General features: G+C 42.1%; 1 protein-coding gene across 1 annotated transcript in view; it reads left to right on the top strand.

Annotated features, from left to right (window-relative positions):
• Positions 1–14,048, top strand: part of LOC122923590 (very-long-chain 3-oxoacyl-CoA reductase-like) — a 68,629-nt gene that overhangs the window by 53,620 nt on the left and 961 nt on the right. The window contains exons 7-9 of the mRNA XM_044274448.1: positions 3,569–3,603; positions 3,709–3,790; positions 11,116–11,181. Coding sequence (XP_044130383.1) covers positions 3,569–3,603; positions 3,709–3,790; positions 11,116–11,181 — 183 coding nt within the window. The remainder of the gene's footprint in view (positions 1–3,568; positions 3,604–3,708; positions 3,791–11,115; positions 11,182–14,048) is intronic.

Raw genomic sequence — 14,048 nt, 5'->3', positions numbered from 1 at the left:
AAAGAAAATACGTTTGTGTGCATGAGCCCTAAGCATTAAAAAATACCTTTATGGAGTAGTTTCCAAAATAGGGTAAATTCTCAGGGGGTTCCATTTATTATTTCACCTCCGAGCCTCTTCAGTTGTCAGCGCAAGATGTGTAAATCACCAGATTGGGCCTAAAAACGCACATAGTGCTCTTTTATTCCTGATCCCTGTTGTATATCCAGGCAAAAGATTACGGCCACAGGTAGGATGTTTCTAAAACTAGGAAGCACAGCATTAGGGCTTATTCACACGACCGTGCCGTGTTTTGCGGTCCGCAAAACGCGGATGCCGCCCGTGTGCCTACCGCAGTTTGCGGAACGGAACAGGAGGGCCATTATAGAAATGCCTCTTCTTGTCCGCAAAACAGACAAAAATAAGACATGACTCTATGACCTACAATAATTTTTGTGGGGCCACGGAATGGAGCAAAAGATGCGGACAGCACACGGAGTGCTGTCCGCATCTTTTGCGGCCCCATTGAAGTAAATGGGTCCGCACCCGAGCCGCAAAAAATGCGGCTCGGGTGCAGACCAAAACCACGGTCATGTGAATGAGCCCTAATAATAAGAGAGCTTGCTTTTCATACTGGCATATGCTGGGCACAACATATTCGGCACTAAGGTGTCATATCTTTGTAAAAATTGCAATTTTCACTTTGCACCATCTGCTGAAAATGTAATTTAGTAAAACACCTGTCCAGTCAAAATGCTCACTACACCCCTTGGTAAATTCTGTGAGGTTTGTGGTTTCCAAAATGGGTTAACTTATTGGGTTTCTTTTTTTTATTTCACCTCAGAGCCTCTATCAGCCAGTGCTGTATAAATCACAAATCTAGACTTCAAATGCACATAATCTCTTTTTCTTCTGAACCCTGCCGTGTGCCCAAACAGCTGTTTATGACCAAATATGAGGTGTTACCATATTCAAGAGAAAATGTGTAACAAATTGCGGGTGGGCGTTTTCTCGTGTTACCCCTTGTGAAAATGAAAAACCTACAGCTAAGGCTACTTTCACACCTGCGGCAGAGGATTGCGGCAGGCAGTTCCGTCGCCGGAACTGCCTGCCAGATCCGTCAAAACATATGCCAACTAATGGCATTTGTCAGACGGATCAGGATCCTGATCCATATGACAAATGCATTGAAATGCTGGATCCGTCTCTCAGGTGTCATCTGGAAAAACAGATCAGGCGTTTATTTTTTTACATTTTTCGCTGTCTGAGCATGTGCAGACCGCAATGCCGGATCCGTTTTACCGGAACAACGAGGCCGGATCTGTCATTAATGCATTTCAATGGGAAAGAATGCCGGATCCGGCATTCCGGCAAGTGTTCCGGAATTTTGAACGGAGATAAAATCGCAGTATGCTGCGGTATTATCTCCACCCTGAAAAGTCAAAAAGACTGAACTGAAGACATCCTGAACGGATTGCTCTCCATTCAGAATGCATTAGGATAAAACTGATCAGTTCTTTTCCATTATTGAGCACCTAGGACGGAACTCAATGCCGGAAAAGAATAACGCTAGTGTGAAAGTACCCTAAAGCAACATTTTATTGGAAGAAATGTAATTTTTCATTTTCACAGCCAAACATTTCAAAAAAAATTCAAAAACCTGTGGGGTCAAAACACTATCCACACCCTTTAATAAATTCCTTGTAGGTTGTATTTTCCAAAATGGGGTCAATTTTTGGGTGTTTCCATTGTAGGGGTCCCTCAAGTTCTCTTCAAATGTGACATGGTGCCCAAAAACCATTCCAGTGAAATCTGACCTCCAAAAGCCATATGACGCTCCTTCTCTTAGGAGCCCTGCTCTCTGCCCATACAGCAGTCTACAACCACATATGGGGTGTTGCCATGTTCAGGAGAAAATGCCTAACAAACTATGGGTGCTTTTTCTCCTGTTAGCCGATGTCAATAGGACACGGTTCTTAAGGAAGGTGTGAATGTGCACTAACAGTCTACCTATAAGTTAGCTATTACTGGCAACAAAGATAAAGGCGATCTGAGAGTTTAGTCTAAAAGCACTGACATGGATGTGGATGATAAGTGAGTCCACTATAAAGTGAAAACACGACGACGGTGTATGTGATTTGGATGATTGGCTACAAATATAGACCTTACCAAGCATAGCCGAGTGGATATCGTGTGTATGGTACTAAGCACATTAGCAACAACTACTGAGGTGTATATATTGTGTGGATGATTGGTTGAATCACAGACCAGACTCCATATGCCTAGTATAGTCAGTGCGGCTTACCACATATAGCTCTCTCAGAAGACAGCCATAAATTGTACATCTGCAAATGTCAGATTGTGTTGTCAATACAGAGGAGTGCTGTTGTCACACCCTAGCCCACAATCCAGTTGGACTGTGTCTGTTTTTCTTAGCTTGCACATCATTAGCAGCACCTTGCTAGCAAGCAATAGAATTATTCCAGACTTTAAGAAGTGTAGTGGGTTTTACATTATCCCCTTCCCACCATTTAAGTGAGGTTGCCTGATGGTCAAACTTAGTGACATATCGTATTTCCCCGATTTTAAATGGATTATAATAAAGTATTGTTTACTTTTAACACGTTCATCAGGCTGTGATAATATATAATCTACGAACGTCAACCATCTTTATCTGATTAGTGTGAGATAGTGCTTTTTCTCCTCTTTACCCTTATGAAAATGCAAAGTCTTGGGTTAAAGCAATATTTTATCTAAATTCTATGAAACGCCTGTGGGGGTCAAAGCATTGTTGTTTTTCCCCAGTAGCGCTAGCAGTATAGGTAGTAAGCAATGGTTGATAGGACAAGGATAGGAGAAGGACAGCTTTCTTTTGTTTTCCTGTGTACTGCCTATGATACTATGAGACACTGAAGCAAGGCTACTGTGTCCATACTGTCACTGCCATATCTCAAAACAGTTAGCAAACAGGATGTGCTGTTGCTTTGTGACAACTTTCCATATTGTTATCTACCTGTAACCCTGCTCAGAGTCCCACAATAAATTTAAACGGATTGATGGTCTATCCTCAGAATAGGTCATTAATATGAGATTGGTGGGTGTCTGACTCCTGGGACCCCAGCCTATCAACTGTATGAAGAGACCACTGTGCTCGGTGGGCACTTAAACCTCTTCATGGGCCATGTGATGTCACGTTTATTGGTCACATGGCCTAGGCGCAGCTCAGCCCCCTTCAACTGAACGGGGCTGAGCTGTAATACATACGATATACAGAGCTGTGTTTAGTAATCCCAGAGAGCTCCTTTAAAAGAATTGTATAGTTTTATATAAATAAAGCCCATTTATTGAGCATTTAATGTGTAACATACATTATATTAAAATCCTTTTTATATTTATATAGTATAATCTGACAGCTGAGTTCAGGGAAGAAAACTGTTATGCATCCCTAAAATACAGAGAAATGAAATCTGAAAACTATTTGGTTGCTATGAACAAACATGTATAATATCCACTATTGATTTCACAAAGCCAAATATCTTCGTGACGACAAAGCAGCTTATAAAAGACTTTATGCTCTTGTTTTCTTCAGATGACACGGATCATTCTTCCTCAGATGTTACAAAGGTAATTTTAAATATCGTTTTCTTTAGGTGTATATGTAGACAAAAGGAAAAAAAAACTAACAAACTGTGCAACTGTTTAATGTAAAATTTCACTATAATTTCTTAGGAAGAAAGGGTTGGTTATTAATATTTCCTCAGAAGCTGGGAATCGTCCATATCCAATGGCAGTCATGTATAGTGCCTCCAAGGTATGGATGAACTGTATCTGCTGGTGTATCAATTTTTATAGGATAATAAAACTGCTGTATTGATATTTACATTAGATAATGACATGAGATGGCATCACATGAGGAACTTATTGGATGCTCAATGTATCATTCAACTTAAATGTACAAGATTTGTTAACTTCTTTGCGCCTTCCCACCATACGGTAAATGAATGGGTTATTGCATGATGAGATCACTGAGATCAGTTATCTGTATATGGGGACATAAAGGAACATATAGATAATGTGTTTCCCACTGACCTCTACTCCCATAGTAAGAAAACAAATTACAGTAAAATATATAAAAATTAAATAAAATGAAACCCTGCCCTCTCAAAAAAACTATGTACATTATCCCAACTGGTCATGCATTTATAAAATGTCAGCTTGATTTGTAGTAAAAATCACTTTAAAGGGTTTGTTCAGGATTGTCCATAGTACAGAGCAGCACTGCAGTAACCAGCTCCGTCTACTACAGAATGGATTCAGTTGAGTAGTTCCAGAGCCAGAGCTAAGCAATCAATATCCGAAAATTCTGGAACGCCCCTTTAACCCTTTCGCTACCAGTGATAGGCAAACATGGCGCCCACTCGCACATGCAGTAGGTGTCATGGCCGGCAGGTCTCTGCTGTTTCAAACAGCAGAAACCTGCGGCTAATTACCGTGGCCGGCAATAATGCTCGGGTCCAAAACCCGGCCAGTGAGAATGCCGGTAATTGATTTGAATGTGCTTAGCTTAGCAGAAGAGGCCGAGGGCATTCATGCTGCAATTCTTATTTTGGCCACCAGGCCAACATAAGGAATGAGCAATAGTCAGTAATAAATGCATTTTAAAAATAAGAATATGGATTTCATACGCTCAAATACGAGCTTCAAAATCATTACAAAAAAGTAAAAAAAACTTAAATATATAAAAAAATATGAAAGTATAATAAACAAATACCTAAATAACAAAAAATATAAGCATCATGGGTATCACCACAACTAAAAATGCCCGTACTATTAAAATATAAAAATATTTTTACAATATGTAGAATGGCGTAACGGGGAAAAAAGGGTCAAAACACCATTTTTTCATTGCTTCTCTTACCCCAAAAAATTTAATATGTTATCAAAAACTCACACACAGTCGAAAATGGTATCAATGAAAACTACAGCTTGTCCTGCAAAAAATGAGCCCCCACAAAGCTCAGTAGATATAACTATAAAAAAGTCATTGGGTCAGAATATGGTGATGTAAAAAAAACAATATATTTTTACACTATTTTAGATATAAAAAACCTATGGGTCATTGTAATCATACTGACCCAGAGAATGAGTTTTGCAGCAAACGGAATGCCGTGGGAACAAAACCCGTAAAATGGTGGAGGAATTGCGTTTTTTTTCCAATTCCACCCAATTTGGAATTTTTTTTACCACTTCCAGCTACATTGTATGCCATAATTAATGGTGGCATTAAAAAGGATTCACAGTAGTGGTTTGATTAGAGAATGTTGTAGGAGTATATAAACTGTTTCACTGATTAATTATCCTACTAAAACTTAGCTTTTATAATATTCAATTAAAAATAAGTCCCACATATGCAATATTAATAGACTGCGTATGATACATCAGGCTGTAATAAACTGTATATACAGATACGTATGCGAGGTACTATATACTGGATGAGGATACAGTTGGATTACTTTTTATGTTTGTCACTCACGGTTTGTTGCATAAGAAATAGGCGGTCCTTCTTTCCGGGTATCCAGGCGTATGGATGGCTCTGTGCGGTCCCCAGAGGTGGCTTGGTGTGCTGGAAGGTAACGTCAATGGTTGTTTAGTACCTTGCGCTCTGGGTCCTGGGACACTGAGACAGGAGGAGTATCCCTACGCAGCTAGTGTAGCCCTGCCTAAAAGCGGAGAGGTCTCCCGCCTAATTGCGGGAGAATCACCCCAGAAGGAGCGACCCCACTTATCGGTGGCTATCCCTATTTATCTCACCCTATAAAAGAGTCCTCCAAATACCAGCAGCCAGATGTCGTTTTTTCTTTTAAATCCTGACGCGTTTCCTCTGACAGTGGATACTGTCAGATACATTAGGGGGTGTATAATCTGATAAGGTAACAGCTAAATAACCGTTAGGCACAATAGCTTTTTAAGATAGACCCACTGGATAGATGCAGTCCAGGACATGTGTCTAGGACTGTCCCCTTAAATACCCTAGACATTAAGCTAAATTAGATAGCGGTGAGTGGCTTACCGCATGTTGTAGCGTGCGTTCCAACTGGTGCGTCCGGAAGCGGAACTACTTCGAACGCGCATGCGCAGGGGCCCGGGAGGTCCGCTGTGGAACGCATGGAGAGGAATCATGCGTACCACCCGGCGCATTCCGAATGGTGCGTCCGGAGGCGGAAATATTTAATTTGCGCATGCGCATAAGCCAGGAAGGTCCGCTGTGGACCGCATGAAATGAAATCCTGCGTTCCAGCCGGCGCATGACAGGAAGTGCCATACTAGTGCCAAGTATGATGAAAACTTTAACCAGGCATACAGGGCGGCTTCGTAGAGGCAAGCACAAAGTGTAAAAAGCTCCAATGTACTAGCGCAAAAGCAATAGGTCCCCCAGACTTGGAATTTGCTGCATAAAGTATATTATGGAAATACCAATACATTTCCCTATGTATTTATTTAATTCATTAGAGAGTATGTCCCTTTGGATTGCCGGTTCTTCCTGTTTGGGTGCTACCTCTGATACAAAGCTAACTGGTACATAAGTAGAGCATACTAGGGTGCATTACGTTTGGGGTTACAGTGGTTTATATAGGTGGGAAAATAGACTGATATCAAGCGATGAAATCAAATTCATGCTCACCCCTTATCCTCAAACTGCTACGTTCTATACTATCCCTAAAGTTCATAAAGTACTTATGCCCCTCAAGGGACGCCCCATAGTCTCGGGGATCAACTCTATAACCCAAAACACAGGCATATACATCGATAAGATACTGAGGGCCTATGTCTCGGCATTACCTTCATTTATCAGAGACACATCCGACCTACTTACCAAAATTGACGGTCTGCAACTCGAGGATGGCATACTACTGGCCTCCATAAATGTAGAGGCTCTCTACAGTAATATACCACATGATCTGGGGCTATGTGCAATTGAGCACTTCTTAAAAACGAGGGGTATTCAATTCACAGCCCATAATATGTTTATTCTCAAGCTAACCGAGTTTGTCCTAAGGCACAACTATTTTCTCTTTGACTCCAAGTACTTCCACCAGCTCAGGGGCACGGCAATGGGGAGCCCTTGTGCCCCCACCTATGCTAACCTGTTCCTGGGCTGGTGGGAGGATACACTGGTCTTTACGGAGGAAAGCGTATGGACATCGCGAATTGTCTTCTGGGGCCGCTATATTGACGATATTCTAATATTTTGGAGCGGCTCCAGAGGACAATTCTCGGATTTTGTTGCACATCTCAACAATAACGAGATAGGTATGCATTTTACCTCAGAGATTGATGAGTGCAGCCTGGCCTTCCTAGACTTACACATTACTTTGAATAATGGTGTAATAACCACAAAAACGTACAGGAAACCAACAGCTGCAAACAATCTACTCAGATGGGAGAGTCACTATCCAGTGAACCTCAAGTGCGGAATCCCAAAAGGACAATATCTTAGGATCCGCAGAAATTGTACCACCAACTCAGACTTTTATAAACAGGCCAGAGATCCTAAAGAATAAATTCAACGAAAGAGGATACCCCGACCGTCCACTTACAAAAAGCCTTTAAATCTGTCCCTAAACACTGAAAGAAGAGAACTCCTGTCCTCAAAACAAGGGACAAGGATCAATAACAGACTCCATCTTCGTATTATAGGAACTTATGACAATCAGAGTAGAGAAGTCAGGGAGATATTTCAAAAATACTGGGACATGCTTCTAACGGATACTGACATAAAAGATATCCTCCCCACATATCCGGCTATAACATATCGTAGGGGACGGTCATTGGGGGACAGGTTTGTTCACAGTCACTACACCCCTATCAAAAAAACAGGCACGTGGCTGGACAGAAGGCCTCTTGGCACCTTTAGATGCGGCTCATGTATAGCCTGTCCACATATTGTTCAAACAAAAACATTCACAAGCAATACCACCAAGAAAACATACACCATTAGGGATTTTGCCAACTGCAAAACCACAGGGGTTGTGTATCTGTGTACTTGTTCGTGTAACCTACAATATGTAGGTAAAACAAAAAGAGAGTTTAGAAGAAGGATTGGGGATCATCTTGGCGACGTGCGACAAAAACGTGACACCCCCATAGCAAGACATATACAGAGCTTCCATGATGGGAATATCATGTCATTGAGATTCTGTGTAATTGAGGTGATTCGCCCATCCGTTAGAGGTGGGGATCTCAATAGAAAAATTCTACAAAAGGAGGCGGAGTGGACGCACAGGCTAAAAACTGTGAGTCCGCTGGGCCTTAATGAAATGTTGTCTTTTGCATGCTTCATTTAAAAATTCGGTTGTATCTGAAAATACTCGTAGACCACTGACCAATACATATATGGGTAAAATGGACCGAGCAGGAACATAATACATCGACCGTGATAGGTCATATTCCCTGATATTAATATGTGAAAAGTAATATCCCGATAGGGTTTATCCAGATACTCCTGCAATTACCCTATCTAGTGTCTTCTCACTATGTCCCGCCTATATAAACCACTGTAACCCCAAACGTAATGCACCCTAGTATGCTCTACTTATGTACCAGTTAGCTTTGTATCAGAGGTAGCACCCAAACAGGAAGAACCGGCAATCCAAAGGGACGTACTCTCTAATGAATTAAATAAATACATAGGGAAATGTATTGGTATTTCCATAATATACTTTATGCAGCAAATTCCAAGTCTGGGGGACCTATTGCTTTTGCGCTAGTACATTGGAGCTTTTTACACTTTGCACTTGCCTCTACGAAGCCGCCCTGTATGCCTGGTTAAAGTTTTCTTCATACTTGGCACTAGTATGGCACTTCCTGTCATGCGCCGGCTGGAACGCAGGATTTCATTTCATGCGGTCCACAGCGGACCTTCCTGGCTTATGCGCATGCGCAAATTAAATATTTCCGCCTCCGGACGCACCATTCGGAATGCGCCGGGTGGTACGCATGATTCCTCTCCATGCGTTCCACAGCGGACCTCCCGGGCCCCTGCGCATGCGCGTTCGAAGTAGTTCCGCTTCCGGACGCACCAGTTGGAACGCACGCTACAACATGCGGTAAGCCACTCACCGCTATCTAATTTAGCTTAATGTCTAGGGTATTTAAGGGGACAGTCCTAGACACATGTCCTGGACTGCATCTATCCAGTGGGTCTATCTTAAAAAGCTATTGTGCCTAACGGTTATTTAGCTGTTACCTTATCAGATTATACACCCCCTGATGAATCTGACAGTATCCACAGTCAGAGGAAACGCGTCGGGATTTAAAAGAAAAAACGACATCTGGCTGCTGGTATTTGAAGGACTCTTTTATAGGGTGAGATAAATAGGGATAGCCACCGATAAGTGGGGTCGCTCCTTCTGGGGTGATTCTCCCGCAATTAGGCGGGAGACCTCTCTTTCAGGCAGGGCTACACTAGCTGCGTAGGGATACTCCTCCTGTCTCAGTGTCCCAGGACCCAGAGCGCAAGGTACTAAACAACCATTGACGTTACCTTCCAGCACACCAAGCCATCTCTGGGGACCGCACAGAGCCATCCATACGCCTGGATACCCGGAAAGAAGGACCGCCTATTTCTTATGCAACAAACCGTGAGTGACAAACATAAGAAGTAATCCAACTGTATCCTCATCCAGTATATAGTACCTCGCATACGTATCTGTATATACAGTTTATTACAGCCTGATGTATCATACGCAGTCTATTAATATTGCATATGTGGGACTTATTTTTAATTGAATATTATAAAAGCTAAGTTTTAGTAGGATAATTAATCGTGGCATTAAAAAGTACAACTTGTCCCGCAAAAAATTATCCCTAATACAGCTATGTGAACGGAAATATAAAAAAGTTATGGCACAAGGAAGATAGAGAAGAAAAATAAAAATGAAAAAAACTCTGATATCCTAAGGGTTAATGAAGGTTTTTTTCTAGAGGTGGTTACCCTAGCAGGGAACAAACTGGACCCCCTATTATTGACACGTGGGATTGGACTTCCACAGTTGCTAACAAACACAAAGTGTTCAGTTGACCACCTGCAATATTATAGATAACTGCGGCACTCCAATGTCATAGAAAACGTCCCCTTTTATTACACCGAATTCCGCAACGTTTCGACCTTTTAGGTCTTTATCAAGCTCATAAATACATACCAATAGTGAACATATATATATATTTATATATAATCACCAGATCCCAACAATTGGTCAAACTTAGCTCCACCTTAATTGGATATAGATACCTCCCCCTTCAAGCTAAAAAACTTATCCTTAGTCTCCAGCAGGGCTGAGACCCAGACACCCATCTCAATCCAAGGGCGCATCAATACATATTTCTGCATCCCCGGCATATATGCATACACCCAGGGACGGACAAACACCTCATCCTCCCTGAGTATATGCATATACGCACGGACGCATCCATTACAATCTGATAGCTTTCGGGGCACTTTATTGAGAAAACATATCATTCATTCACTCTGGGCTTTATCCTTTATTTATATCATATTTAGGCTAGTTGCCCTATGCCAGTTATTCTCCACCGGCCATAGTCATCCGCCCTTCTATTCATTCAGTCCATATAACCTAAGTGGACATCAAGATCAGCCACCAGATAACGGATGCACAGAGGACTGAAACTTCAAATAAAAATATGCTCCAGCACTCCTTAAAATCCACTTCTTTATTTCATCTTCTTAAAAAATATCTCTGGCATGGTAAAAAAAAAAAAAAAGATGTTTACACGTTTCGAACTATGTATGGCAAGTTCTTACTTATAGCTTACTCAAGCGTCTTTTTTTTTTTTTAGCCATGATATGAAATAAAGAAGTGGAGTCCTGGAGCATATTTTTATTTGAACTCCCATTGCTGCCGCAATAATTGGTGCACTATAATAAAAAAAAAACTACTTAATCCTGAAAATAAGACTTGCACTGCAATCCCATACAGTACCACTGATCTGCATACAGCTGGAATTACATTTACTGTTATATTATTACTTTTCCCATTATACCTTGCCATAGGGAAACTAATTTACGAGTGCAGGAGAATGAAATAAACCTGTGATTTCTTATCCACTCGCTGTCAGGTCTTTGTGGATTTCTTTTCTCGTGCTCTGTGTACAGAATACAAGTCTCAAGGAATAACAGTGCAGGTATGAATCCTAATTCTTTTACGTCTCATACAGTATGAAATGCTGTTTTAAAAAATAAGAAACACAACTGTGACCAAGGCAACCGCATCCGTATGTCCGTTCCGTTATACCCGCAAAAAAAATAGAACAATTACGGACAAGGATAGGGCTGTTCTATTATGGGCCGGACATTTGGTTCCGCAAAATGCAGAACGCACATGGCCGGTATCTGTGTTTTGCGGATCCGCCGTGTGCATCTACCCTAACAATGAGAGAAGGGAGGGGGATGGAAGAGCAGAGAGCTGTCAGAAACAGCAGTACTGCTTGGACACACACTACTCACAAAAAGTTACGGATATTTGGCTTTCAGGTGAAATTTATGGAAAACTTCACTCTACAGTGATATTATATCATGAAAGTAGGGCATTTAAGTAGAAGCAGCAATGTGGATTTCCTCATCTCAAACTATTTATTGAAACAAAAGCAAACAGTGGTGGCTATACCCCCACAAAAATGTCAGTGTCTCAATAACTTGTCATGTGGCCTTGAGCATCAATTACAGCTTGACAACGACGTCTCATGCGGTTCACAATTCCACTTATTGTCTGCTGAGGCATGGCATCCCACTCTTCTTGAAGGGCAGCCCTCAGGTCATTTAGGTTCTGGGGTACAGAGTTACGAGACTCTAGACAGCGACTCAGCTGATTCTCTAGGTCAGGGATCAGCAACCTTCGGCAACTCCCAGCATGCAAACATGCTCAGCTGTTCTCACAACTCCCATAGAAGTGAATAGAGTATTCTGGGAGTTGTAGTTTCAGAACATCTGGAGTGCCGGAGGTTGCGGATCCCTGCCATAGGTTTTTAATAGCATTCAGGTCTGGAGAAAGTGCAGGCCACTCCAGTTGAGGTACCCCAGTCTCCAGCAGTCGTTCCCTAATGATGCAACCTCAATGAGCTTGCACATTCTCATCCATTAAAATGAAATTAGGCCTGTGTTGTTCATGCAGAAGCACAATGACCGGATTAATGAGGTTATTCAAGTAGTATGGACTTGTCACTGTGCCATTCACAAAGTGTAGGGCAGTTCTGTATTGACTAAACACACCTGCCCACACTGTAACACCACCACCAGATGCTGGTGACAACAGTGGCTGATGGCGCTCTCCTTGATGTCTCCAACAACTCATTACATGCTAAGTGAAATATTTAAAACCTTTATTTGTTATAATTTGGATGATTATGGCTTACAGTTTATGAAAACCCCAAATTCAGTCTCAGAAAGCTAGAATATTACATGAAATCAATAAAAAAAGGAAGTTACATAGAAAAATGTAGGACCTCTGAAAAGTATAGTCATGCATATGTACTCAGTACTTGGTTTGGGCCCCTTTTGCAGAAATGACTGCTTCAATACGGCGTGGCATGGATGCTATCAGCCTATGGCACTGCTGAAGTGTTATGGAAGACCAGCATGCTTCAAAAGCACCCTTCAGCTCTTCTGCATTGTTCGGTCTCATGTCTCTCATCTTTCTCTTGGCAATGCCCCATAGATTCTTTATGGGGTTCAGGTCAGGTGAGTTTGTTGGCCAATCAAGCACAGTAATCCCATGGTCATTGAACCAGGTTTTGGTACTTCTGGCAGTGTGGGCAGGTGCCAAGTCCTGCTGGAAAATGAAGTCACCATCTCAATAAAGCTTGTCTGCGGAAGGAAGCATGAAGTGCTCCAAAATCTCCTGGTAGACAGCTGTGTAGACTCTGGACTTAATGAAGCACAGTGGATCAACACTAGCAGGTGACATGGCTCCCCAAGTCAACACAGACTGTGGAAACTTTACACTGGACTTCAAGCATCTTGCATAGTGTGCCTCTCCATTCTTCCTCCAGACTCTGGTCCTTGGTTTCCAAATGAGATGCAAAAGTTGCTCTCATCAGAAAAGAGGACTTTGGACCACTGAGCAACAGACCAGTTCTTTTTTTCTTTAGCGCAGGTAAGACGCTTCTGACTATGTTTGTTGTTCAGGAGAGGCTTGACAAGAGGAATACGACATTTGAAGCCCATGTCCAGGATCCGTCTGTGTGTGGTGGCTCTTGATGCACTAACTCCAGCCTCAGTCCACTCCTTGTGCAAGTCTCCAACACTTTTGAATGGCCTTTTCCTGACAATCCTCTCCAGGCTGCGGACATCCCCGCTGCTTGTGCAACTTTTGATTGTGATTCCTACTGAACCAGACTGAGAGACAATTTAAAGGCTCAGGAACCCTTTTGCAGGTGTTATAGTTTCATTAGCTGACTAGAGTGTGACACTTTGAGCCTAGAATATTGAACCTTTTCACAATATTCTAATTTTCTGAGATTGTGAATTTGGGGTTTTCATAAAAACTGTAAGCCATAATCCAAATTCTAACAAATAAAGGCTTGACATATCTCGCTTGGCATGTAAATGAGTCTCTCTCATATATTAGTTTCACCTTTTATATTGCATTAGGGTTTGTTCACACGAACGTGTGCTGCCCGTTGCTGTATTGCGGACAGCAATACACGGGCACCGTTCCGTGTGCATTCCGCATTACAGATCCATTCACTTCAATGGGTCTGCAAATCTGGAGATGCGGAACGGAAGCACAGAATGGGACACTACGGAGTGCTTCCTGGGGTTCCATTCCTCCGCACCGCAAAAAGATAGAACATGCTCTATCTTTTTGCAGAACGGAGGGATCGCAGACCCATTCAAGTGAATGGGTCCACAATCCCCATGCGGCTTCCCCACGGACGGTGCCCGTGCGTTGTGGACCGCAATTTACGAGCCCTTACTGAAATAAATGAACTTTTGCAGAATATTCAAATTTTTTAAGTTTCACCTGTATGTAGCCTTTAATAGGTTATCTTAA

Source organism: Bufo gargarizans, unplaced genomic scaffold (assembly GCF_014858855.1).
Source record: "Bufo gargarizans isolate SCDJY-AF-19 unplaced genomic scaffold, ASM1485885v1 original_scaffold_1767_pilon, whole genome shotgun sequence".
NCBI lineage: Eukaryota > Metazoa > Chordata > Amphibia > Anura > Bufonidae > Bufo > Bufo gargarizans.
Note: the sequence above shows the minus strand (reverse complement) of the source record. Positions and strands in the feature narration are given on the sequence as shown.